At 46.0% G+C, this 27,977-nt stretch overlaps 1 protein-coding gene across 6 annotated transcripts in view; it reads left to right on the top strand.

Moving 5' to 3' along the window:
* Positions 1-9,842: 9,842 nt before the first annotated feature.
* Positions 9,843-27,977, top strand: part of Zc3h4 (zinc finger CCCH-type containing 4) — a 37,095-nt gene continuing 18,960 nt past the window's right edge. For 2 of the 6 annotated variants that reach the window (XM_047529542.1, XM_047529536.1), the window contains exons 1-4: positions 10,638-10,872; positions 10,997-11,162; positions 27,159-27,378; positions 27,638-27,748. In XM_047529542.1, the coding sequence (XP_047385498.1) occupies positions 11,002-11,162; positions 27,159-27,378; positions 27,638-27,748 (492 nt within the window). In that variant the 5' untranslated portion in view covers positions 10,638-10,872; positions 10,997-11,001. Of the gene's footprint in view, positions 9,885-10,637; positions 10,873-10,996; positions 11,163-11,309; positions 11,443-12,592; positions 12,655-12,728; positions 12,919-27,158; positions 27,379-27,637; positions 27,749-27,977 lie in introns of those variants that run through there. The other 4 variants (XM_047529538.1, XM_047529539.1, XM_047529540.1 and 1 more) reach the window with 4 other exon arrangements.

Genomic DNA, 27,977 nt, shown 5'->3' with positions numbered 1-27,977 from the left:
GTCAAGTGATATCTGGGACTGAGTTCATCCTTTGTCTTGGGCTGACTGATCCTTTTCCTAGGTGGCCAGCAAATATTTGTTGACTTAGTCGTCTCCCCCTCCCCCGCCTCCTCCTCCTCTTCCTCCTCCTCCTTTCTCCTTCTTCTTCTCTCTCTTTTTTTGTACTGGGGATTGAACCCAGGGTTGTTTTACCACTGAACCACATCCCCAGACCTTTTTATTTTTTTATTTTGAGAAAGGATCTTGCTAAATTGCTGAGGCTGACCTCAATCTACCTGCCTCAGCCTCTCTAGTTGATGGAATTATAGACCTTTGGTGATAATTTCGACCAATAGAACATGACAGAAGGGACGCTACTTCACTTCTGAGCTGAGTCATCAAAGGGGAAAGTCACTTCCATCTGTTGTGGAAACACTTGAGTTTGACCCTGAGCTGCAGATAAGCAGTCCAACTGCCCAGCTGCCATAGTGAAAGGGGAAGGCCACATGAGGCACAGAGAGCTGTCTACCCAGCCCTTAGTTCTCCAGCCATCCACTGTTCTTTTCTAGTCATGTGGTCTGCAACCCTGTGAGATGCCCTAGGCCAGAACCAGCTAGCTCAGCCCTTCCTGAATTCCTGAACCACAGGAACTATGTGGGATAATAAAATAATCCTTGCTGTTTCAAGCCACTAATTTTCAGGGTAGTTTTCTTTCTAACACACTTAACACAAAATGTACCATCTTGACCATTTCTGAGGGCACAGTTGAGCACTGTTAAGGATATTCACATGGTTGTGCAACTAATCTCCAGAATCTTTTCATCTTGCAAAACTGAAACTAGTTGAATTGTCAAAAGATAAAATGACAATAAATTTAGTTTAAAGATCTAGCTGGGCACGGTGGTGCACACCTATAACACCAACCACTTGGGGAGGCTAAGATGAGGATTGCAAGTTCAAGGCCAGCCTCAGCAACTCAGTGAGATCCGATCTCAAAATAAAACATGGGGCCAGAGTTGTGGCTCAGTAGTAGAGCGCTTACCTGGCAGATGCAAGGGCCTGGGTTTGATACTCAGCATCACGTATAAAGAAATAAAATAAAAGATTCATTGACAACTAAAAAAATATGTTAAAAGTAAATAAATAAATAAAACATATAAAGGGTTGGGGATGTAGCTCAGTGGTTAAACATCCCTGGGTTCAATCCCCAGTAACACACACGCACGCACACAAACACACACGCACACACACACAAAGATTGGTTACCATCAGGTTATTCAGATTCCTTTCCTTGTAAATGGTAAAGCAGAAGGATGTCTTTTATTTGATTTGATTGATACTAGGGATTGAATCCAGGTGCTCTTAACCACAGAGCCTGGTATTACAAGCCTGCACCATAGCCCCTGACGCAGAGGGATGTCTTTACCATGCCAGTCAAACTGCACTGGGAATTTAACACTTAGTTTCCATTTAGTGATGTGAAACTTCAGCATGAGTAACTCCATTTTGGTTTGATCTTTTAGGGTCTCAAGCAGGAGCTTAGTGCAAATCAATGGCCTCCATTAAACAAGTCCACATATCCCCCTGCTTTCTGTCCAGTCTCTGGCGACCACAATTCTGTTTTCCATTTTGGATTTCAATTATTCTAAATACCTCATCTATGTGAAGTCATATAGTACTTATCTTTTTTTTTTTTTTTGGGGGGGGGTGTTACTCAAGGGTACTTTACCACTGAGCTACAGCCCCAGCCCTATTTTTCATTTTGAGACAGGCTCACTAAGTTGTTGAGGGTCTCACTATGTTGCTGAGACTGGCTTTAAATTTGCCACCCTCTTGCCTCAGTCTCCCGACTCCTTGGGATTACAGGCATGTGTCACCATGCCCAGCGCCTTTCTTTTTTGTCATTGTTTTTGTTCTTGGTGATGCCAAGGGATTGAACCCAGGGCCTCATGCCTGCAAGTGCCTACCCTACCACTGAACTATTCCCAGTATTTGTCTTTTTCTGTTTGGTTTCTTTCACTTAGCATAATGTCCTAAAAATTCATCCCTGTGTCAAAATATTATTTTGGTTCCAGAGTGATCAGAGCAGTTATCCTAGCTGTTCAGCAGGTGAGGCCTGAGGCAATGTAGCAAAACCCCATCTCAAATTTTTTTTCCTTTTTTTTTTTTTTTCTTTAATGGTGTTGGGGATGAAATGCAGGGCCTTGCGCTTGAGTTGCACACCAACCCTTCCTTTCGAAGCCAAAAAATATCCCATTGTATTTACATAACATTTTGTCTGTCCATTCACCTACTGATAGTCATTTAGATTACTTCCATCTTTTTCCTTTTTTGATCAGGGATCTAATTCAGGGGTGCTTTAACACTGAGCTACATCCCCAGTCACCCCCCCCTTTTTTTTCTTGTTACTTATGGTGTTAATTTTTTTTATTTAAATTTTTATTTTTCCGGACTGCATTAATTATACACAAATGGGGTGTAACTTTTCATTTCTGTGGTTGTGCATGATGTAGATTCACACCATTCATGTAATCATATATATACATAGGGTAATTCAATCTATCTCAGTCTACTATCTTTCCTTCCCCCCCCTTCCCACCCTATTTTCCTCTACAGCATCCAAAGTTCCTTCGTTTTTCTCTCCCCACCCCACCACCCCCAACTCATTATGCTCAGTTCTTTTTATTTTTTATTTTGAGACATGGTCTCACTAATTTGCTAAGGATGGCTTTAAATTTGTAATCCTCCTGCCTCAGTCTCCTCTCTAGTCACTGAGATTTCAGGTGTGTGCCACCATGCCTGGCCCACTTTTTGGCTATTTTGAATAAAGCTATTATGATCATGGGTGTACAGATATTTTTGAGACCCTTTTTTCAGCTCTTTTGGATCCTTATACATGGGGCAGCTTGTCTTTTAGCAGCAGCTAATCAGAACAGTTGTCAAGTTAAGGCTCTGTAACTTGCAAATGGTAGATAGCATTTATCCAGTAGTCTGAGTTCCTGGGTTTGAGGAGTACATAATTACCTCCACCCAGGTGACTGCTCACCACTACCCAAGGCAGGAATTCTCAGTCCCACCTGCACATTAGCATCACCTAGGGAGCTTTGCAGCAAGTGTGGTGCCCAGACCCCTCCTTCAGAGACTGGTTAATTGGTCTGGGGAGGAGTTGAGACATTGGGATTTTTACAAAATGCTCCCCAGATGATTCTAAAATACATTCAGGGTGAACCATGGAACAAAGTTGCACCTACTGCTTCATACTAGTCTGGATTTTTTTCTTCTTGGGAGAACCACATAATGCTTTGGGCTATTTGAAAGGCAGATGGAAAGGCTGGGGGCGTGGCTCAATGGTAGAGTACTTGCCCAAGCAAGGCCCTGGGTTAGATCCCCAGCACCACAAAGTGGAAAACAAGAGAGAAGTAGGTTATTTATGTGTAGGTGAAACTGGTTTCTGCCTCCTGTCTTTTTTTCCCCCTAGCTCTTTTGGCCTAGCTAGACTGGTCCTGAATTTCTAGACGCAAAGAGACTTTCCTATTTCAGTTTCCCTGGCTATGGGGACTACATGTGCATAGTATCACAGGCAACCACTTTTTCTTTTTTTCTTTTCTCATGCTAGGGACCAAACCCAGGGAACTGCACATGCTACTGACATGCTTTACAACTGAGTTACATCCCAAACCCAACTCTATTTCTAGGTAAGTTCCAGTTCTGAGGTTCCAGTAAGGATGTGAGTTTTGGAAAAAATGCACACCTAGTACAGGTATAAATGCATATTTTCAAACACATAATGGCATATATAGAAATAACTGTAGCTGCATATGTGTGGATATATAAAAATAAATATATCATACACATGTATATATATATATGGGATATTAAGTCTGGGATTTGATTACATAATTTGGTGGTTTTGGACATGCTCTGAGGATGGGAGTAAAGAAAAACTGAGGGCTGGGTGGAGCTCAGTGGTAGAATGCCCATGTGCTCAGCACCACAAAAAAAACCAGCCCACAAAACAAAGTGCAGTGTTACATACCTGGAACCCCAGAGGCTTGGGAGACTGAAGCAGGAGGATCAGAAGCACAAGGCCAACCTCAGCCATTTAGTGAGACTCTGACTCAAAATAAAAAGGGCTGGTGATGTGACTCAGTGATAGAACACTCCTGGGTTCAATCCCGAGTACCAGAAAAAGAAAGAAAGAAAAGAAAAGAAAAGAAAAGAAAAGAAAGAAAGAAAGAAAGAAAGAAAGAAGGAAAGAAAGAGAGAGAAAGAAAAGAAATAAAAAAGAAAGGAAGGAAGGAAGAGAGGAAGGGAGGAAGGGAGGAAGGAAAGAAAGAGACCATGATTGTGAATCAAAGATTATTGAACTTGGGCAATGGGTACATTTTTATTTTATTTATTTATTTATTTATTTTTTTTTTTTTTCAGTGCTGGGGGTTGAACCCAAGACCTTGTGATTGACAGACAAGCACTCTATGAACTGAGCTATATCCCCAGTTCTTATTAATTTTATTCATTTTATTCTTCCTTCAATTTTTTTATATGTTTGAATTTTTCTATAAGAAAAATCTCTTTCAAGCTTCTGACTCTAAAGTTCTTGCCCTCTGGTTTGCTTTTCCTTGGGATTGAGAAAATACCAATTACAAGATCAAATAACTTCTTTCAGGAAAAGATGTTTAGAAATCACAGAAGACCAGGCAGCAGAGGGCCCTATCATGTAACTTTTGTATAAGCCTCTGGAAACAAACACTTCCACTTATTACTTTATATTATTAAAGTGAAATGCACATGTATCATAGAAAGAAAAATAAAGGGAGTTGAACTATTTCCAAGAACAAAAACAAATCCTTTAGATTTATATGATTTAGTGAGTTAATACATCAACTTTGAAAATGATCCTAAAGATCCATGGCCTGTAGTTATTTGTAATTGGTTAGGGAGTGACCTGAGCTGTTCTGTGTGTATGAAGTAATTCTTGTAAAATGATTACTCTGTGAAAAGGAGTGCTGAAAATACAGTTAACTGCTCTATGTTTTCCCCCCTCATATTAAGAAAAAAGTGGGGGGAGTGGCTGAGAATATAGTTCAGTGGTAGAGCATCACTTGGTACAATCCCCAGTATGGAGAAAAAAAAAATTTTAAGATGAAATTTGCATGGTCTAAAATTAGCCAAAGTGCACAATCCGGTTGACTGACCGGTATGCAGTCATCATCTCTAGCTCCAGGACATTTCCATTTCCCAAAAATGGTGATATACATCTCATAAATTGCCAAGAATTATCATAACTTCGTTAGGAACAGGTAGTGTGGGTTTCCCAGCACTTCAAAAAACAAAAGAGATTTCAATATAATGTATCAATATAATTTACTATTATTTTTATTATTGGTATAGGGGGTGGAACCCAGTGAGGCTCAAATCCTGAGCCACATCCCTAGCCCTTATTAGTTTTTTTTTTTTTTTCTTTTCTTTTTAATTTTGAGACAGAGTCTTGCCTAGTTGCTTGGGGCCTGGCTAAATTGCTGAGACTGGCTTCGAACTTGTGATCTTCCTGTCTCAGCTTCCTTATTTGCTGGGATCACAGGTATGCCCCACCTCGTCTGGCACCAGTACTATTATTTTAAGGGCTTTGTTCATAAGGTGAACATTCATTATGAATGTTAGATTTCAGAACTCTTAGTGTCCCTGGAGACTAAACCTTTATCATTATGACTAACACCCCCAAAAAGGGCAAATTTCCAAAACACCCCCAAGGGACCAATACTACTCCCTTGAGAATCAGTTGACAACCAAAAACTACTCATTAATTTCCCAGATGTCCTCAAGGGGGCGACATCATCCTCTTGAGAACCTGGTAGACCAATAATTTATCTCCCAGCTTGGACATGTTCCTCCTACCTCCCCCTATAAATCCAGGGTTGAATTTGCAAGGAAGAAAGGGAAATAGCTATTGGTTGGTTGTCATCAGGGTAAAAAAGAATGTAATGCTGCTCTTTTGACCAGTGGTTTCCTTTCTTCTACGAGTGACTCCTGAGTTTGGGGCCAGATGGTGGTGTTTCCTCCATACTATGTGGGATATCGTCTCTGTAAAGATCTTCCTTCCTTCCTTCCTTTCCTTCTTTTCCTTCCTTTCCTTCCTTCCTTCCTTCACACTGAGGCTTGAACCCAAGCCTCAAGCATTCTAGGTAAGTGCTATACCACTGAACTATATCTCCAACCCTTTTCCCCCACCTCCCACCTCCCTATCCCCAAACTTTTTAATTTTATTTTGAGACAGGTTCTCATTAAATTGCTTAGGCTGATCTCCAAATTGCCAACCTCCTGCCTCAGGTTCCCAAGTCTCTAGGATTACAGGCATCTGTCTATACACAGCTAGCTAAAGATCTTTTCATCTACAGTGCAAAGAACCCACCCTATGGCTATCCCTGGAACTAGAAAGAAAGTCATTCATTAGAATAATGTACCAAGAAGAGGAAGACATATATCATAGAAACATTAGTTAGACTTACAGGAATTTCAGAAAGTTCTATCACAAAATTAAAAAAAAATAAATGCAGGGACGTGTTGACTCAGAGACATTTTGGAGGTTCAGGGAAATATGTATGTTGGAATTTTGTTTTTTCCTAAATGGAAAGCTGCTAAAATTTGGTACACTCCTCCCCCTACACACACACACACACACACACACACACACACACACACACACACAGTGAAAGAGCTGCCTTTTGGCTCCTGGGGCTTTGGAAGCAACTTGGATCATGGTTGGGAGACTTGTCCTTACATATCAACAAAGAACTGTAAAGCTAATGGGCCCCCAGGCAGAAGGAGGTTCTCTAGTTGTTCTGGGATATTGTGGAAATGAATTTGCCTTTCAGGTCTCATACCCAGCAGATCCAGTTCTCAAAAAATGTACAGCAAATAAAGATAGTGAATATGCTACAATGCATTCATCTATTCTATGAATGAATGTTTGGAAGTTTTCTAGTACTATTTCAATTTGTATTGCCATAAACATTCTTGTTCATGTCTTTTGGTATGATTTTGTTTTGGTGTGTATTTCCATTGCCATGTACCTTGTTGTTCTTGTTTTTTTGGACCAGGGGCATGTAACCACTATACCACATCCCTAGCCCTTTTTAAAAATTTTTTATTTTGAGACAGGGTTTTGCTAAGTTGCTTAGGTCCTTGCTAAGTTGCTGAGGCTGGCTTTGAACTTGCCATCCTCCTCAGCCTCTTGTGCCATATTCTTTTGGGTGGAATTGTTGAAGCATACTATGGCAATACCTACTAACCCATTTTCCAAAGTGGTTGTTGTCCCACAAGTAGTGTAGGAAAGTTTCAGTCGACTTACATCATCATCAATATCTGATTTACTCACATTGGTTTTTTGTTTGGTTGGTTTTGGTGCTGGAGATTAAACTTAAAGACTCACACATGCTAAGCACATGCTCTAACACAAGTTCCACCCCACTGAGGAATACTAGACAAATGAGCATGAATAGATTATTACTGTATACCACAAAAATGTTGCCACATGCTAAGCAAGTGCTCCACCATTGAGCTACATCTCTAGTCCTTTTTGATTTTATTTTGAGACAGGGTCTCATTGTGTTACCCAGGCTGACCTAGAACTTGCAATCCTCCTGCCTCATTTTTCCCAGTAGCTGGAATTACAGGCGTGTATTACTGCACCCAGCATGCTCCTCTTATCTATAGTCAATGTAAACTTAATGTAAACAATTTAAGAGGGGCTTGGGATGTGGCTCAGTGATAGAAGTATTTGTCCAGCATGTGTGAGGCTGTGTTCAATCCACAGCACTCCTAAAAAAAAAAAAAAAAAAAAAAAAAAATTCTGATTTCTTCTTCTTTTTTTTTTTTTTGTACTTCGGATTGAACCCAGGGGTATTTAATCACTGAGCCACATCCCCAACCCTTTCTGTTTTTTAATTTAAGACAGGGTCTTGCTAAGTTGCTTAGAGCCTCACTAAGTTGCTGAGCCTGATTTTGAATTCATGATCCTTCTGCCTCAGCCTCCCGAGCTGCTGGGATCACAGGTGTGTGCCCCAGCACCCAGCAAGAATTATGGTTTCTTTCTCCAAATTGTCATTATAAAAGTGTTATTTTTAAAAATATTTTTTAGTTGTAGTTGGACACAATACCTTTATTTGATTTATTTATTTTTATGTGGTGCTGAGGATCAAACCCAGTGCCTCACACATGCTAGGCAAGTGCTCTACCACTGATATAAAGCCCCAGCCCCTATAGCTCTGGTGGAAATTTCCAGCAGCTATCTAACCTTGATCCTGGCAGGTATATAACACAAAATCTGTCCTAGGAACTGGTCTCTTTTCCTCTAGCATCTGCAACCACTCGATAAGCCCTTTTATTTCAGAGAAACCTTGTGCTCAAGCTTTTTTGGTCAATCATGAGATTGGCTGACCTATTCACACTTCCCTTTACCTAAAAGAAGATGGCCTCGAAGAGGTGTGGAATGGTTTGTTGAACATCCATGTTGCCCCGGCTGGGTACTATACCTTGAAATATACGTGTTGTCCTCTCAGATATGGTGTATGTTTTCAATGAGTGTTGTGTTATCCATAAATAGAATATAGGGCATCCATAAATCAGGCACATAGAGGGAAGAATGCTCCTTCCACAATAACACATAATGACCCACTACAGTATCCTCCTCTGCCTCCTCCTTTTTTCTTTCTCTCTACTGGGCATTGAACCCAAGGCCTCTCACGTGCCAAGCATGCACGGTAACAATGACCTACATCCCCAGCCCTGTATTCTTCTTTTTCATTCCCACCGCCCTGCACTATTAGTTCTTGGCATTTTAACAGACTTTTTGGGAGGACTTAGTTATCAGCAGGTGGCAAATTTCATTACAATCTTGCATGCAAGGAAAAAGACCCCTTGTAGGTCAATTAATAGATTTACTCTTGTAAGCACATTCTATAGGAGTATGGAATAAAGATAAACATCATTAGATTAGGAACTGGATGCAGAAAGATACTGTGGTTAAAGGTCAGGAGACTGGCTGGCTGTCAGCCATCTAGTGGGTGGGCCATCAGTTTCCTAGAACAAGTATCATTCCACACAAGTTTAAGCATTTTATCAAGAATGCTACTTTTATCCCTGAAGGAGGTTGTAAATTACAGCTTCCAAAGCTTGAGACCCAGATCAGATTTGGGACTTTTTTTGTTTTTGTCTTTTATATCAGGATCAATATAACAGGAAGTCACATGGCGCCTCCGTCTACATACATATCAATCACGCCACAAGGCTTTTCTCTTTGTTCCTGGAATCTAATTGGTCCTTGCCTCCTCAGGGCCTGGAAAAAGCTATGTTCTTGGAGTGAAACCTTCTCCACTCTTTCATGTTCTTGGCGTAAATAATCATCCGAAGAGTTCCCTTACGCCACCTCCTTATTTATTTGGTGACTAGTTCCTTGCCCCGGGACATTATCGGTTAGTTACTAAATTCCGTAAAGAACCATCGTCCAACACAGGGACTGGAACTGAGAAAGAACTAATAGACACTTAACGAAAAATCCTTGTGTGGAAATGGGAGTGAACATTTTTGCTGGAGGCAACGGAATCTAGCACTGACTTGCTGTGTTCGTATGACATTGAGCCAATTCAGTCTTCAGCTTGTCTTCATCTACAAAACGGGAATAATAGCAGCTCTCCTTACGACGGTTGTGAGGATCAAAAGATTCTGTTTGTACATGGCTTATGATACTAGGTCAAGGTTTCAATTTTGAAGACACTACCAAGCACCGTCCCCTCCCCACGAATGACATCATCGACCGAGTTAGCCAGTGACGTCATCTCCGGGCCGGCTCTGCATCAACCCTTCTTCTCCGGAAACCTTCGGCTCCCGGGACCAGTCTCCAGCTTTCGGTTATTTTTTCTTCCATTCTCCCACCTAAAAACTTCCGACTCTTTACGCCTTCTTTAATCTAATCGGTTCTTCCCGCTGGCTCCGGGGCGAGTTCCTCAAAGTCATTTACTCTCAATTAATCCCCTCTCCAGTCCCACTCTAGCCCATTCTTTTAACCCTATTACCCCGGCTCGGTCCTTTTCGGCTATTTCCGTCTCCTATCGCCCATCCCTATACTGTTTCGGCCCTTTCCGGTTTCAGTTCCTGGTGCTTCTTCAGTCCCGATCCTGTTCGGCTATTTCCGGCTCCACTTGTTTCTCAAGCCCCACCGCCATCGTCAACTTCGGCTCTTTCCGTCTTGCTTCGGTTTCATTTGCTTCGGTGACCCAGACCACTTTCGGCTCTTTCCGGCTCGTCACAGCCTCCTGTCTCATCTGCTTTCGGCTTTTTCCGCCTCTCCTCGGCCTCGTCCTTTCCCTTCGACTCTTTCCGTCGGCCTTCGGACGAGCAGTCTCTGCCCCTCTACTCCGCGTGACGCGGGATGGGCCTCCGCCTCTCAGTTCCCCCTCCCTCCTCGCCCTTCCTCCCGCCTCAGTCTCTGGGCTCGTCCCGGCCGTATCGCCATTTTGTGTGAATTCCTGACTGCGGCGGGGGCCGGGAAGCTGGGGAACCTAGGGCGGGCAGGCAGACAGTCGGCCGGTCTCCGCGGCCCGTTCCCTCTCTCCCTAAAATCCTTTTTTTTTTTTTTTTTTAACCTCACCTCGCTCGCTCTCCTCCCCTTCCCCCTCGCTTGCTCCATTGCGCGCGGCCTGCGCTAATTACACCCAACACCCACCAGTGTCCGTGTCTCCCGCCCCCGGGCCCGCAGGCGTGTGTGTGGGGGCTCTCGCCCCGATGAGGGCCCCGCGCCCGTGAGCGAGTTACCGCAAGGGCGGGCTGCAGAGAAAGCAGGCGGCGGGCGGACGCCCGGGCCTAGGCCGCGCGGCCTACGCGGAGGTCGGCGCAGAGGTGATTCCGAAACCGAAAAAATATATACCTAATTCCCATCAGGAGCCCTCAGAGCTGAAGTGTGCCCCTCCCGCCACGCCCAAGCAGTCCTTTTTCGTGCATTAACATCCCCTCCCCCCCAAAGGAACTATGGAGGCCGCGCCCGGGACCCCCCCGCCGCCGCCATCAGAGTCGCCGCCGCCGCCATCGCCGCCGCCGCCATCAACGCCTTCGTCTCCTCCGTGTTCCCCCGATGCCCGCCCGGCCACCCCGCACCTCCTCCACCACCGCCTCCCGCTCCCTGACGACAGGTCAGGCCCCCGGCCGGGCCGGGGCAGCGTCCCCGGGGGGAGGAAGAGGAGGAGGAGGAAGGGGGGCGGCCGCCATGTTGGGCCGGGCCGCGGAGGAGGAGGAGGAGGAGGAGGAGGAGGAGGAGGAGGAGGAAGGGCGGGGTCGGTGGGTGTCTCTCGCTCGCTCGCTCTTTCTCGCTTGCTTTCTCTCCCGGCCTCATGCGTTTCCCCCCCCTCGCGGCGCTCGCCCGCTCTCCCTCGCTCTCGCTCTGTCTTTTTTGGGCGCCATGCTGAGGGGAAGGTGAGGAGGCGCCCCCCGGGCCCCCCGCGCCCGCCCTGGGGAGGGGGCGCCGGGGGGCGCTGCGGAGGCCCACCGGGGTCTTGGCTGCCCCTGCGCTGGGAGCTGGCAGCCACCGGCCCGCCTGCCCGTCGCCTGACTTCGGGAAAGGGGATGGGGGAGGGGTTCCCGGACCTTTTTTGGGGGGCTCTTGAGCAACAGCCCCTCTTTTAGGGGTTTGGAGTTGGGGGTCTCCCAGCCCCTGGCAGTATCCTTTCTCCTGGGGGAGGTGTGCCCTGCTGTATTTGGATAGGTACCCGAGCTTTCTTAGGAGGTATAAAGTGGGGGTTCGTGCATTCTTGTCGCCCATTCTAATGGGGGGCCATTGGGATGGGCGCTGCTTTGCACCTTTTAATATTTTTTGGCGGGAGGTGTTTCCTAGCTACTCCCCAGAGGGCAGATGGGGGGGTGCATTCAGCCTTTTTGACAAAAACCCCTCTTTGGGAAAAGCACCTTCCCCACGTTTCTCCTTAGCGGGAGGGGGTCCTGGCTCTTCGTAGGTAGGTGACCTCGGGGAGGATTCTCAGTCTTAACTTGTGGCGGGCAGGGTTTGGTTTTCTGCCATGGAGGGGAGAGGAAGTTGTTCCCCCACTCTCTCCAAGTCTTACCCCTCTTTCCTTGTAAAACGGGGCGCCATCCCTTTCGGGAGAGAAATAAGAGGTTTGTTAGTGCTTTGGCAGGGGGTGGAAAGGGACGCCCCCTGCCCTTTATTAAGTGCGAAATGGGTCCCCCCACGCCCTTCTCTGGCGGTGATAATGGGGCCAGCCCCGCGCGTTTCAGGGCGAGGTGGGGGCCCGTTTCCCCCGCTCGAGCTGGAGGCGTTGGGGTGCAGGGTTCGCTCTCACCATTTCCTGGTGGGGCAGGGGACGAGGTGGCTGGAGAGTGGGTTTGAAAATGGAAGGTGGGTTTCAGCCGGCAGGAAAGCGAGTCTTGGAGGGAGTGGGGGTGGGGAGGGAAAGAGAATGCGCTGGACAGATGGCTGCCCGGTCGCAGCTCGTACTGGGGAGCCGCGCAGACCCTCCTTTAGACCGGTCTCTCAGCCAGGGCTTCCCCGCCAGGCTCCACGACCCCTTCTCCCCACTCCCACCTCCCCTTTTTCCTTTCTCCTTCACAGACCATACTTTGCCTTTTAAAAGAAATGCCACCCACATTCAGAGACACAAGTGCAGCAGTTTGGTGAGCTTTTACAACAAAAAAAATTTTTTTTTTCTGTTTTGTTCTAATTAAATGTATCGTCCTGGGAATCGCAGCCCTTCGCAGCCCGACTCCAGTTCAAGGAAATAAACAGATTAGCAAAGGTCTGTTGGCTAAGCCCATGTTGGGCTTCCGGGGCCCCCTCTCCAGGGGCAGGTGCATTACTCAAAGGTGCTTACACGCTTTATTCGACCTCTAAGGAGTTCTCTTATGTCAGAAGTGTATGTCTTACAATGGGTTGGGATGGTAAGTAGCCTCTTTTATTGAGTAATTCAATTATCTCCCTCTTTTTGTCCCTTTCCTGCCTGCCTTCCTCCTCACCTTTAGACCAAAGTGATGCTTGAGAGAATGAATTTATATGTTCAAATCAGGATTCTAACCCTGTTGAGCCCTTTTAGACTTGCACATCCTTTCAATGTTTAATTTTTAAAAATTGACGTACACAGTTTTCTCAAAAAAAAAAAAAAAGTATTACTGTAACATGACAAAAATCTATGTAAGTTTTCAGACCCTTGGCATCTCTCTTTCCATATCAGTCCATTGTTTTGTCTCCAACCTTCATCTTTGAGGAAAGTGAATACTTCAAGTCCATGTGTAGAAAATAAGCTTACCGAATTTGGTTTATGATATTTGAATTCAAGTTAAAGTCTCCCCCCCCCAAAAAAAAAAAAAAAAGATTGTGGTTCAAGTAGATCCAATTTCCTTGTTTTACTCCAATGTCTCTTACGGTGATGGACGTTTAAATTGAGCAAGTCATTTGTAAAGTACTGTTTAAGCACAAAATCTGTAAACTGTGTCAAGCCCCAGTCTCTGCCTGTCTCCACTGCTCTTTGTTCGGAAAGCACATGTCTGACCGTGAAAAGTTGATGCAAACGTGTTACACGCCCAGTCATGTTGGAGAGAACACCTCTAGCCCCCAGCCCCCTGTCCCACACTTACAAGGAAAAAAACAACAAAAATGACTTGCAGAACCAAACTCTGTACTTCTGATGTGTTTTACAAGCATAAGTTATTCTGTTAAAAGACAAAACACGTTGAAGTTCAATCTTCCCTTGGCCCACTTTTGGTCCCTGACATTTTGCTAGAGAAATCTTTCTAACACACAGCACCTAGTACCCTCCAAAAGGCTCAGTTTCCTTTTTTCCATTCTTAGAAAAAAGCGTTCACTCATATTTAGTTGAGGAAACACGTAACTGCAGTTTGGCAGGCCACTTGTTTTGTTCTTTCTCGTAATGTGTTGCCAACTTAACCGCCGTGCAGTGGTGGTCTTAGGGTGTATGAAGTCAGTTATGGGAGGAAGAAGTCTCCAAAATGTACAGTGTCCTGAAAAAAAACGTCTGAAGCACAAATCGAACACACTATCCAGTGCACTGTCAGCCAAAAAGAAATTGCTCAGTTTCCCATCCTTTGCAAAGTTCCTCCTGTAGGGGCAAAGAGAAGAAACAGAATGTTAACTGAAGACCCAAGTTTTTAGGATTACTAAATTGTGGAAGAATGCTTATTTAAATTTAGTTTTAAAAGGAAATGTTAAGGAAATAATAAGTGAAAGTTTTAACACTCATTAACTGAATTTGAAAAACATTTGAAAAGCTCTCAGGCGTATCAACACAAGGATTTATTGGTTTTTTATCCCCCCCTCAAAGGAATCTTATCCATCCAAAGAAGCCGCAGTTAAGTCAAACTGCATTTTGGTAATCCTTGTTTTTGAAATGTCACAGTACTACCTTTTTTTTTTTTTTTAACCCCCCCAAACTGATGTACCAGTATTAGTAAAAGTAAATTTTATGGATGTTGCAAAAGAAAAAGAAAAGGGTGTCACTCAGAATCCCTGATTTAACAGCAATTCTTAAACACTTGTAAATTATTTTTTGTTTTCTCTGGGTAAGAGGTTTAACTTGAAAGCACATCAGAATCTCCCAGTGGAAATGACTAATTTGTGACCTGAAAATATGGAGATTCTAGACCTAAAACCCCTTTATTGTTTATTACTTTCTAGTTTGCTTTTCCAAAGAAAAGGATTCCTCAGAAAGGCTTTCCAATTCCCAGTCTATCCTCTTTTCCTAGTAGGGTTTCGATTTGCTCTGAAGGTTTGAATTTTTGATTCTTAACATGCCAGAATTTTCTTTATGTAGAACTAGTTATTTTAGAAAGCCACTATTGTGGTTTTGCCTTAGCCAGGAAGGCTGATCCCAGGGGACAGTTGTTTTGCACCTGTGGCTTTCCTGGACTGCCTCACATGTCAGAGGTGAACATTTGACTCTTGAGTCTGTTTATTTCCCTATAGTTGAACATACAACAATTTCATGTTGGCCCTGGTTAGCAATTCGTCCCTTGATAATGCCTCTACTTCTTGATCTTATATCTTTTACCTCCCCTGATGGGAAAGAAATGACCGTCTTAGGGTTGCTTGAAGTTGTTCACTTTTGTTATTTATTTTTTGTCACTTTGAGTCTTTAGAAACATCTGTCCATATAGGCCAGATCCAGTTAGAATAATATCTCCATGGCTAAAATTGCTAATGACGCTGTTTCCAAGTCTTTGGATAACTTGAAGTCAAATCACATTCAGAAAACCTAATTTTGGTCCCTGTGGATGCTGTCTTCTAGTGCCATAGCAACTGGTTTTGACCTGCTTTTGGGAGTTTGAGTGACAGCAAGAGAGAATTGAAATAGTTGGGTTGAGCAAGGCATTTAACTTGTAGCTTGGCGGCATAGCTGTTGATGGAATAGGAGAAAAAGGGAAGGTTCCAGAGCTTTCTGGCAGTTGGTATTTATTAAGCCAACTCAAGGACCTGTAGCAGGAGTCTGCTCATTGGTGGAGTGAATCCTGTCTGAATAAATGGTTTGAAGCCAGTTTCATAATTAAAACCTAATAGAATGGAAAAGCTGCCAGTTTGAGTGGCATATAAAGTTCACTTGGATCAGTTAAGATAAAAATGAGATTGTTCCAGGGGAGCCAGACTTCATAAATTTTACTTTCCAAATTTCTTGACTTGGTCTTTGCTATGGAGCTTTTTTGCTGCTGGTAGTAATGGAGATTCAGTCTTGACATTGTGCAGAGCTTTTTTGTGTATTGATTTAGTAGTGGTGTGGGGTGAGGATGGTGATTTTTAAATAGGTTACTGGTACATCACCCACTGGGGTGATTCTTAATCTGTTGGCAAAAATGAAGACCTGGTTTATTGGTGCTAGATTAGTTGCATTCTATTACTAGAATTCTTTTTTTTTTTTTTTTTTTAAGCAGAACACAGGATATTTATTGGGAGTGTAATTTATTTCTTCTGGCCAAAAAGCTCTGGATAGAGGGTCTTGTATTTTTTTGCCATGTTGCATCTGTGTGAATTGGTGACTCAGCTCCCTGTTTTCAAGCAAGTGGTGACATCTTTCTGAACACTGGAGGTGGTGACAGGATGTGAAGGAAGAATGTGGGCTTTGGAGCCAGATAAAACCATTCAGGCCTGGTCCCTCCCCGGCAGTGTGCCATGGGCCCTGAGCATAATGCCCACTTCTCAGGGTCATTGTCATCAAATGGATACTTCTAGACACCCACACAATACCCACATTCAGTGACTCCTACTGGGGAGAAATTCTAAATAGAACCTTTAAGGTCTGGTGTGTAAACAGAAGTAAGACTAAAGTCTGTCTGTGAAGAAAGGCAATCTATCTTTCACCTTGCAGGGTTCCCGTCATTTATTTAGTTGCAAGTTGCCTACTGGGGTTGAAAGTAAGTAGAAGCCATTTTAAAGCGTTTCTTCTTCCGTGTCCTTACTCTGGACACTAACATGGCCCTGTCTTGAGCGATACTGACTGTACTGTTAGTGTTCATGTTTTGCAATTGGATCTGTCAGTGCTGCAGCCTGAGGAGGCCTCTGAGGTCTGGGAAGCCAGGGACCTAGAACCTCACACCCCTGCTCGTTGGTCACATCATCCTAGGCCAAGCCTTTACCCTTCCAGCATCTCCAAGCACAAGGTCTGTCCTGAATGCAGGATCCTGCCATCCCTTTGGAATTTGACCAAGTCAGCTGAGGTTTTGTTCTTTCAGCAGCCAGCTTGTCCTGTGCTTTTCTTGAGTGGAGTGTGCCAAGGATGAGAGTTGGCCAAGGCTGTTCCTGCCTTTACCAGGCCTCATATTTATTTCTTCTCTGGCTAGTGTACCTTCTGCAGTTGCTGGCATTCATGATGCGTTGCTGCAGCTCCTGCCACTGCAGCTCCTGCAGCTCGCTAATTCCCAACTGCAGAGTAGATGTCTTGAAATTTAATAAGGTTAGGCTCAGTGGCCAGCTTACAGGCAGATTCCCCGGGAGACGCCCTGACTGAGCAGTGTACTGAGTACCTGGCTTCCTTGTTCCAGTCGTTCCTGTCAGGTGGTCCCAGAATGGAGAGAGTATACTCCTGTGCTGGTAGAGAGTGATGGGCAGCTGGCAAATGGGATATGACTACTGCGTTATTCAGCTCCTATGTCAATTTCCTTTGTCTTCCCAAAGGGGCAACAGTGGCACTTCCACCTGTGCCCTGCTGATGGGAAGGTCAAAGGCTATCCTCTAGAGTCCTGCTAACTGCTTCTCACATTAGCTCATTTAACCTCAGCATTAACTGAGAAACTGAAACAAAGGTAGAGTCACTTGCCCTGTGTTCACAGAGCTGGTGTGCTGGAGGCAGCACTGGAGTCTGATAGCTATCTCTGTACTCACTCTGCTGTCCTAGATCTGTACAGTGTCTTTCAAACTGCAGAGTAAGTCATTGCGCTATGAAGTCTACTTATTGATTTGTCTCTGCGTTTGAAAAACAGAGCAACTGAAGAGAATGGAAAAAGCAGAATGTAGTTAGTACAGTTTCCTGAAACTGGAATGGAATGTGGAGAAGTGGGTCAGGGTCAGAAAGCATCTGACCCTGCATCTAGGATACGAGTAGGTCTTACCCACAGCCAGCTCACCAGCCATTTTGTAGGTAAACTTTGTGGGCACACAGCACCCATTTGCATCCTCAGTGGCAGATGTCAGAGTTGAGTAGATGGGACAGAGACCACCGTATGGCTTGAAAAGCTAACAGTGTTTTCTCTTGAGTCCTTGACAGAGTTTTCTGGTCCCTGCCCTAGTGTGGTGGCTGGTGTTCCTGCATGGTAGTTGGCATCATCATTCTTGTTGCGGGAGGGAGTTGGCCCCAGAGAGTGAGTAGGAGACCCCATTTCTGCTATAGCTCCATCATTCGTGTCTCCTACTCATTCTGGTGAATGTAGAGGCACAAGCCCTGGCTTTGAACCCTAAATGAAAGGGATTTTCATTCATTAGAAGTAACTGGAGACTCGAGGCCATGTGGATGTGGATCACAGCTCACATCCCTGCTGTGGCCTGACTCAAGGGAGCTGGGCCCAGACATTAGTGTCACTTGGCTAAATGACCATTGCAGGTGCCTGGGATTATTGCCCTCCTCATTTTCCTAACAGACACCAGGCTTAGGTTTCCTTGGGATTCCAGACAGGCCCTGCTGCAGCACAGGACAGGAGCAGTCACGGTAACTGAAGCCAATATGCAACATAGGACAGCTCCGTTCCTGGGGGGGCCACGTTTGTCATGATCCATGCACTCGTCACGCTCTGGCCAATTAGGAAGCCCTTGAAACACATGGAGAATGAGTCTGTGACTAAAGACACAGTGACTTCATCAAAGGTTTAAGTGATTAGGTTGCTGAAGGAGGTTCCTGGGAAATTTTCCATCCTCTGTGTTGAGGAAAGTGACAAAAAGGTCTGAGTGGCTGCCACTGATGGTGCATCCATTCAGACTGTCCCGAGCACCAGCCCAGGCTGTACCTTGGCCTCTGCTGGGTCTTTGAGAACCCAGAGTGACTGAGATGTTGCCCCTAAGCAACCCACAGGTGACTGGAAATTAATGGTCGTATTTAGATAATTGCAGCTCTTTGTGAGAAATTCTTTAGAGGTGTCTGAATAAGAAATTTCAAGATTCCTTGGCCCAGGTCTCCTTTTAGAGGAAAATAGTAATGTTTTGTCTTGGTTGAATGTATGTCAAATGGAACCAGATGAATTTCCCTAAAAAATTTATAAACAAGGTCAAGCCTTCATTCACAAGTTAGATAATTTGACTTTACTCTCTAGAGTATAGAAAGCAGGCTGCTTTCTTGTGACCCAGCACCTGTGCAACTTTAAGCCATCCAAAACTGGGTTGTTGTGAAAGGTGGTTAGAAAACTCTGCTTATGCTAAGAAGCAGATTCCAGAAGTTCATCTGCCAGGAGTAACTTGGATCCGAGAGATACATTTCTGGTGACCAAGAGCTGTTTTCTGAGGTTGTGCCAGTGAAAGAATAGATAATTGGGCAAAGGAAATGGCAACTTTGTTTCGGCAGGCTGGGTGTTTTCTTGCTTGTACCTATTAGGTCTTTACCTACATGTTCTGCTTACTAGGCTTGTGTGCTTGGTTGAACTAAAGTGTGGCTGCTGTATCCTTGAGGATGAGGTGTTCCATTTCCCTTCAGGGGACTTTGGAAATTCCTTCCCTTGGAGATCTGCATTGCTTTCTGTCTTGGGATGAGTCCTATTTGTTTTTTCAGTACGATTCCTTACACCTTCTGCACACCTCCTAGCCCCTGAACTATCCAAATGTCCTCAGATTTTTTTTTTTTTTTTTTTTTCGTTGCTGGGGATTGAACCCAGGGCCTTGTGCTTGCAAGGCAAGCACTCTACCAGCTGAGCTATCTCCCCAGCCCTCCTCAGATTTTTAAAAAAAATATTTTCTTAGATGTTAATAGACCTTTATTTTATTCATTTATTTATATGTAGTGTGGAGAATTGAACCCAGTGCACCACACATGTGAGGCAAGCGCTCTACCACTGAGCCATGGCCCCAGGCCCTCAGCCAGGTTTTTGAGTGCCACCATTCCCTTCAATCAGTGTTATAGGAACTGTTTGGACTTGTGTGTTTGCATTTCTGAGCATTCTACGTGAGCGAGGGGTGTCCTATTCCTTCATTTATGTGGGCTCGGGTTCTCCCCATGACTTCTTTCTGGAGGCTCCTTTGTTGGAGTGTTAAGATACTTGCCCACCGAGTGAGATGGCATACTCCTGTTATCCCAGCAGCTCGGGAGGCTGAGATAGAAGGACTGCAGATTCCAGGCGTCTCAGCAATTTAGCAAGGCCCCAAGCAACTTAGTGAGACTCTGTCTTAAAAGGTTTTTAAAAAGGGCTGGGAATGTAGCTCAGTGGTAGAGCAGCCCTGGGTTCAATCCCTGGTACCAGAGGGGGAAAAAGAATCTGCTCCAATGTCTTAGTGCCTCGTTCTGACATTTCTTGGAATATGGATTCATTTAATCTGTTTTCTGTTCATATGTCTTACTTTTTCTCAGTTACAAATTTTAGGGTGAGAGTTTTGTCAGTTGACCTATTTAAAATAAATATTCTTTTACAGATAATTTCTGTTAAGAGTGGGCATTGGGGTCAAATCCTGGTTCTAATTCTGCTGCTGCCCGCTGTGATCCTAGGGGCAGATTTCTTTGCATTTGAATCTGTCTGCTGATCCATTAAATGGGGATGCTGATGGATGCAGTGAGAGGAGTACAAGGAGGTGCTATAGAACATTAGCATTGAGTACTGCTTTGGGTCGTCACAGCTCCTCTCAGATACTCAGGCAAGCTTTGGAGTTCAGGAAAGCAGGGCAGATGGTGTGTGGTCTTGGTGAGTGACATGGAGGCACCACATCCTACACTGTGGTTCTCTGCTGAGAAATTAACATCATCTTTCACTCACAGTTTCCTCACATTGCTGGGGTGGTCCCACTCTTTATTTTTTATTATATTTTTTTGGTACCAAGGACTAAACCCAGGGTTGCTCTACCACTGAGCTATATCCCCAACCCTTTCTATTTTTTATTCTGAGACAGTGTCTCGCTAAGTTGCTGAGAATCTTAATGAATTGCTGAGGTTGGCCTTAAACTTGAGATCCTCTTGCTCAGCCTCCCAGGTCACTGGGACTACAGGTGTGTGCCATTGTACCTGGCCCACTTTGAGTTTTAACTTCCTTGGTCCAGGGATTGGATCCAGGGTGCTTAACCACTGAGCATATCCCCGGCCCTTTTTAAATATTTTATTTAGAGACAGAGTCTCACTAAGTTACTTAGGGCCTTTTTGTTTTGTTTTTGATTTTTCTTTTTTTTATTTTATTTATTTATTTTACTTAGGGTCTTACTAAGCTGCTGAGGCCAACTTTGAACTTGCAGTCCACCTGCCTCAGTGTCCTGAGCCACTGGGATTATAGGTATGAGCCACTGCACCTGACTTTAACTTTTTTTTTTTTTGTTGATAAATACATAAAGACTTTATGTATTTATGTATATGTGGTGTTGGGAATCAAACCCAGTGCCTCACACATGCTAGCCAAGTGCTCTACCACTGAACCACAACCACAGCCCCTATTTTAACTTTTTATTATGAAAATTTTTTACCACACAAGTGAAAAGAAAATGATATAATAAACCACCATATACCCACCACCCAGTTTCAATAATTATCTACATTTTGTCAGTTGTGGCTCATTCTACTACTTTGCCTCCCATTTCTGCCTGTTTTAAAGCAACATTTTGCCCATAAATTCTTTAGTATGAATCTGTTTTTCTTTTATACTGGGGATTGAACCCAGGGGTGCTCTACCATCACCCCATCCCACTTTTTAAATGTTAAGACAGGGTCTTGCTAAGTTGCCCAGGGCCTCCCTAAGTTGCTAAGGCTGGTCTCGAATTTGCCATCGTCCTGCCTTGACCTTTGGGGTGCCCAGGATGTGCTCCATTCCACCTGGCTAAGGATTTTTTTTTTTTTTTTTTTTTAATATGATCAGAAAACCACCATCTCTCCTAACAGAATTAGTAATAAGTAGTTAATATTTCAAGTACTCAGTCTAGGTTCAGACTGCTTGAGGTTCGCATCTGGAGGCCTCTGTCAGTCTATAGTCTTGCCCACGCTGAAGTGAGGGTGTGGGTGTCGCCGTCTCTTCTTCCCTGGTGGCATTGTGCCTGCCACTCAAGTGGTGCCATGTTATGGGTATGTTACCATGGAAATGTTGTGACATCACAGAGGGTGTCATGACCTACCCTTAAGAATGCTGAGGAGGGAAAGGGAAAGCGCCCATTTGCTCTTGGTTTCTGATTGATGAACTAGGTAGTAAGGACACTGAAAAACACGTGCAAGACCCAGAGGTTTATTTCAAGAATTTCCTGGTTCTGAAATGCCCTCAGTTTCCCCGCGGGCTGCTCTACCACTATCTAAGTCAGGGGAAGCCGCGGGGCCTTTCGGGCGCAGGCCCTGCTGATGGAAAGGCCTGTGCCTTGGCTCTAGTGAGCGACTGTCTGCAGGGTCGGATTGCGATCCTGGGCTTCTGCACTTAGACTGGTCGTTAAACATTTGAAGAGGTGGAGCCTCCTTGTAATTTTTGTGATTTTGTCCCTAGTTAATGGGTCATTCAGAGCCTACCCAGGCAATTTGTTGAGAGTCTGGGCAGTTAATGATCATAACCCCGACCTTCACATTAACCTAGCCGCCTCATGATCTTCAGGTAATAGCCACTGTTCCCATGAGCTTCCATCTTTCTGTGTTTGCCTCTTTTCTCCCTCGTAAACCAGGTAGAGCCACAGGCCCCTGGCCCCTTTCAACTTTCTCCAGCCCTGCTGTCTAGAGAGTTGCCATGTTGTAAACTTCCTTCTCACCAGGGCTTTTGTCCCTTCTTCCTGGGTCTCGGCTTGCCCCGTTTTTAATTCTTGGCTATCCACTGGGTTGCCTTCTGGTACCACATAGATTAGAGCTAAGAAGAGGAGATGCTGATTTTTTCAGTTTTCGTACAGGATTGGGTGGGAGAGGATGGTTGGGCATAGTTGGAACAAGTGAGTGGGAGCTTGTTGGCTAGCAGGTAGCATTGTCCCCCCAGGAGGAGGTGGCACATGCTTCCCAGAAGCATTCCAGCCAGTGTAGGGTTATCCATGTGAAGTGCACTGATTGTAACTGCTTTCTTTTCTTTCCTTCTTTCTTTTTTTTCGGTGCTGGGCTGAACCCAGGGATGCTTAACCACAAAGCCATATCCTCAGCCCCTTTTAGTTTTTATTTTAAGACAGGATCTCTAAGTTGCTTAGGGTCTTGCTAAATTGTTGAGGCTGGCTTTGAACTTGATCCTCTTGCCTCAGCCTCCTGAGCTGCTGGAATTATAGGCTTGCACCATCACACCTGACTCTTAACTTTTTTTTTTTTTTTTTTTTTTTTTTTTATACTGGGGATTGAACTCAGGGGCACTCAACCCCTGAGCCACATCCCCAGCCCTATTTTGTATTTTATTTAGAGATAGGGTTTCACTGAGTTGCTTAGCACCTCGCTTTTGCTGAAGCTGGCTTTGCACTCATGATCCTCCTGCCTCAGCCTCCCAGGCCACTGGGATTGCAGGTGGGACTGTGCCCAGCTAACTGGTTCTTAAAACCAGTAACTACTGTTTAACTTACTTTGTGCTTGTCCTGTCCCCCTGCCCCAGGGATTTATCCATGTTATCTCATTTAACCCTCACACTCCTAGAAGTAGGTACTGCTGTTACTCCATTCTTCAGACTAGAAAATCAAGGATTGGGTCACACAGCAGTAGTACATTCTAGGGAAGAGGCCCAGATGGTGGCGTACTTGGGACTGCAGGAAAAAACATGTTGTCCCCTCCACCAGCCTACTGTGAAATGAGATCTCATTTCCAAGTACTGTTATTGCCAAGCTCGTGGTGTGTGATGGACCCTGTGTGCTTCCGGGCCCTGTGGAGTTGGCTCCGTAGGTATTGGCTAGGCCAGGCGTCTCGGTCTATTTTTTGACCCAAGAGGAGGAGCAGCCAGCTCTGAAAATGGAAACTTGGATGCCCAGGGAGCTTTGTCCAGGAAGTTGGAGGCAGAGCTACTTTTTGGCCTCTTTTTATTTCTTCCTGGAGGTCAGTTCCAAGAGTTTCCCAGTGCAACTAATTTCTTGTTCCTGGTGGCTCTGGCAGTGCAGGGGCATCGCCATTCTGGGCTATGGGAATGAAGCAGTTTCTGTGCAGGCCGCTGCTGCAGGCTTTCTCCTGCGTGCGTGTCTCAGGAGGGTTTGGCAGGTCTAGATTGAAATGATTAGCGCAGTGGGGCTTCCCCCACTTTTCTTGGGGGATTATGTCACAGTCTATTAAGCGTGCTCCCTTGGTATTTAATCCCACTCTGACACGGATTTTGCTGGCAGCCTGTTAAGTGGCACCGCTTAAACCTGGTTGCTGTTTTGTGAAGCTGCCTTTGTGCAGTGGTGTGGATGGCCCTCAGGACTTTACCAGCTCTCCCAGTGGGCTTGATTTCCTTTTTTTTTTTTTTTTTTGTTTCTGTTGAACAAATGAACAGAGTCTGAAGGAAGTAGCCAGACCTAATATTCATGCAGCCATTTAGCTGGGAGGGTGTCTGATGTAACTATCTGCAGAGATTAGCCTGGGATACTGGGGGGTGAGGGCATGCCATGACTGAATGGCACTGGGAGTGCCCAGCGATCCCAATGCCCCTTTATAAATCAGCAGTGATTTTTTTTTTTTTCTTTAATTCCTGTTTTACTTTCAGCTTTTCTCAACTCTAGGGAAACAAAGTTCTAGATTCTCCCTGCCTGCTTTGTGCAGAGTTGTATTTGATCCGTGTTGAGCCCAGATGTGCCAGGGCTGGTCAGTTTAGGTGGGTTGATGACTCTCTCTGGCTGAAGTCCTTGTAGGCCAGAGCTGTGTGCTGTCCTCTCAGTCTTTTTTTTTTTTTTTAATTGTCTTTAGTTGTAGATGGGTACAATACCTCTATTTTATTTACTGATTTTTGTGGTGCTGAGGATCAAACCCAGTGCCTCACACATGCTAGGCAAGCGCTGCACCACTGAGCTACAGCCCCAGCCCCTCCCAGTCTTGATAAGGCCCTCATAATGGATAGGCCTTCTTCTAGAATCATTCTGCATAGTGGTTAGGCTCTCAAGTTCTTGGACGGTCTTTTGTCACGTCCCTCACCCTCCTATCCCTGTATGGTAGATGTGGAGCAGCTGGCACCTTCGCCCTGGCATGTGGGAGTAGAATGCAGGCCACAGTGGACCCTGGGTAGGACCTTCACTGTCTGTAACCTGGAGAGTGTTTTGTGGATTGAGTTACAAGGAAGATGCAGAAAAGGACGTGATTGGGGCCTGGCACTGAGTATGCACTCAGAAATACCTGGTCTGAACTGCAATAATGCCCCTCTCAGTCTTTCCCTCTCCAGACTACAGTGAGGGGAGTGGTGCTCTGTTCAGCGTTGTTTCCTGGACTTCCAGCCTATCCAGTCTGTCCCCTGTTTCTCCAAGGTGTGGCTCTGACCCGCCTACAGTATTCCCATCAGGGACACGCCCTTCAGTTGGTCTGCTCTAGGAGCCACCTCCCAGTGATTGTAGGGCAGGAAGTTTGCTGTGTCACTGAGGAACAGTTTCTCCCTCAGGACAGAACCAGTTTCCCCAGTCAGGTGTGTGTGTGTGTGTGCGCGCGTGCGGTGGTGCGTGGTGCTAAGGATGGAACCCAGAGCCTTGCATGTGCAGACATGTGCTATGCCTCTGTAGCATGTACCCATCCTCAGGTTGTGCTCTCAACATGGGCGAGGCCATCCTTGTGGGTTGTGCTGAGCAGAAGGTGCCTCACTTGTTAGGAATGCCACCCTCTGCCCCACCCTGATCCCACGTTTGCTCAATATCTTCCTGCAGGGGCATCTGGGGACAAACCTGGTGGTTTAGGAGGGAACAACACAAGCTGCACATGCTCACTTCTCTTTGTTGTTTCTTTTGAAATAGGAGTAAGAGCTCTGTGTCCTACAATCTGTGTTTCAGAAGTGGCCTTGACCTCTGCCTCTGGGTATATGCAGGGCTGGGCCATGTGGCATTGAAACCAGACCTGTCCCCTCTTGAGGGGCTCCTTGGTGTTTGGGAGCAGCCCTGAGGTGGACCAAGGGAGCAGTGCTGGTGAAAGGACCCTGGAAGGTCCTCCGGAAGTGGCAGTTTGTTATTTGTCCAGGGAGCACCTCAGAGCCTTTGGGGATCCTGACTGGCTGCTCCTCTATGTGGCAGCGGCCTCTCTGCTGAAGTCTGTTCCCCTTGAGTTAGCCCTTTGAATACTGGGCTCATTTCATTACTCTTGACCTTACCTTTGTCTCTCTTTGTGCCCTAGTCAGTTGAGATGGTTCATGCTCACATTCGACCCTGCAATGGTCATTCATGAGGAATTTTAGGAACTTTAAAATTTTTACTTTTTTTTTCCTTTACCAACTTCTGTAGTTGTGAGAACTGTCTGTGGGTTTGGCTTGAAGGTTGGACTCCCCTTCCACCTGCCCACTCCTTAGCCCTGTTTCTCCCTCCCTCACTCCACCCCATACATCAGATGTCCTGCTGGTGTGTCTTTGTGTTTGGAGAGCACTTTTACTTTTTAAAGTAGCGGACCTTGGGATAACATGGGGCAGTCGACAAATGCAGGAACACTGTAGGAGGGGGTCCAGAAGAGGTACCAGGAGGCTAGGCATGTCAGGAGGGAGAGAAGGCAGGGTCAACTACCAAGTGAGACCTCAGGAGGGGCCTGGAGCAGTCCCCACTCTGCTACTTGCTCAGTGTCCCTGTCCATCTGTGACCCCCCTCCCCAACCCCAGACTGGTAGTGGGGGACTGACAGGATTGGGTCCAACCCAGAAGCCCAGGGCTGTAGCCTCTTCACCGGTGGTGGTTATGGACCTTCTGGGACTGCACTGGTGTTAAGCCTGTCTGTGGGTGACCAGAAAGCTGAGGGATGGTCCTGGTTGAGAACCATGGCCCTGTCACCCTTGTCCACAGCCACCCTTGTCCTCACTTGGAACAGATGTTCAGCTGGCATCCAGGGGCCAAGGCCCTGGACCAGCAGGTCCCTTTGCTGTGGGAGGAGAATACTTTGGGGTTCCCTGGGACCCCAAGGAGCTTCTGTAGTCAGGGGAGGTTTGTAAATGCTCTAGAGCAGAGCTAAACAGGTGCTGATGGCAGGGCTTCTGGGAACCCTCTGACAGCCCAGGGTGGGACTTTCAGTTCATGTAACCACAGAACCTGCCACTTTTCTTGTTTAAAAACTCAGCCTGTGGAAAATCCCAGTGTAGATTTGTCCCTGTTGGTGGAAGTGCTTTCTGTCTTTCTGTGCTGGGGATGGAACCCAGGGCCTCATACACAGCAGGCAAGCACTTCACCTTTGAGCTGCACCCCTAGTCTGCCAGTGGTGGGGCCTTTAAATTCTAGGATTTCTCTACCTATACCCCTCCCAGCCAAGTTAGAGTCCTAGCACCGTCATGCTGGGAGAGGAAGAGGGGGTGCCCACAGCCTCCCAGGACCTGTCCTGGGGCTCCCTGCTCTTGCCCGTGGCAGTTGGGCCTCCTCCAGCGCCTCCTCCTTGGGGTCTGTTCCCACCCCTGAATTCCCACCCCTGAGTTCACGCTGGCTTTGGGGTTGGTTTGTAGGGAAGATGGTGAGTTGGAGGAAGGTGAACTGGAAGATGATGGGGCTGAGGAGACCCAAGACACCCCCGGAGGGCCTGAGAGGAGCCGGAAGGAAAAGGGGGAAAAGCACCATAGTGACTCGGACGAGGAGAAGTCTCACAGGAGACTGAAGCGGAAGCGGAAGAAAGAGCGGGAGAAGGAGAAGCGGAGGTCGAAAAAGAGGAGGAAATCCAAGCACAAAGTAGGTCCAGGAAGGTTCACTGCACTGCCTGCCTGAGGGCACTCTTAATAAAGATGGTTTTTCCTGCCCTGAAGTGGGTAAAGACTTTTCTTTTAAAGAGCTGGTAGCTCATGCTTCATTGCCACTGAGTGCCCCTAGGTGAGGTCTTTTGGTTAGAGTGCAGAGTCCTTCCGGCACATTTCAGCCTGGTCTGTCCTGGCTGGTTGTGCTGGGTGGCAGCCTGCAGCATGTTGCTAACTCCACTTCCCTTGCCTTGCAGCGCCATGCTTCTTCCAGCGATGATTTCTCTGACTTCTCAGACGACTCAGATTTCAGCCCCAGTGAGAAGGGGCACCGCAAGTACCGGGAGTACAGCCCCCCGTATGCACCTGTGAGTGTCTCTGCTCTGGGCCCCACTGAGCTACCTCCAAGCCACACCCCGTGCCTTCTAGTGGTGGGGTCTTTAAATTCCAGCAGTTCTCTGCCTACCCTCCTCCCAGCCAAGAGAGAGTCCCAAGCATGGACTTTTCTAGGAGAGGAAGAGGGATGGCCCCACAGCCTCCCAGGGCTTGTCCTGGGGCTCACAGCTCCAGGAGTTGTACAGCCACCCCCATTTACTG

The sequence above is a fragment of the Sciurus carolinensis genome, chromosome 16, assembly GCF_902686445.1.
Source record: "Sciurus carolinensis chromosome 16, mSciCar1.2, whole genome shotgun sequence".
Lineage (NCBI taxonomy): Eukaryota > Metazoa > Chordata > Mammalia > Rodentia > Sciuridae > Sciurus > Sciurus carolinensis.
This window is presented reverse-complemented; position numbering and strand designations above follow the sequence as displayed.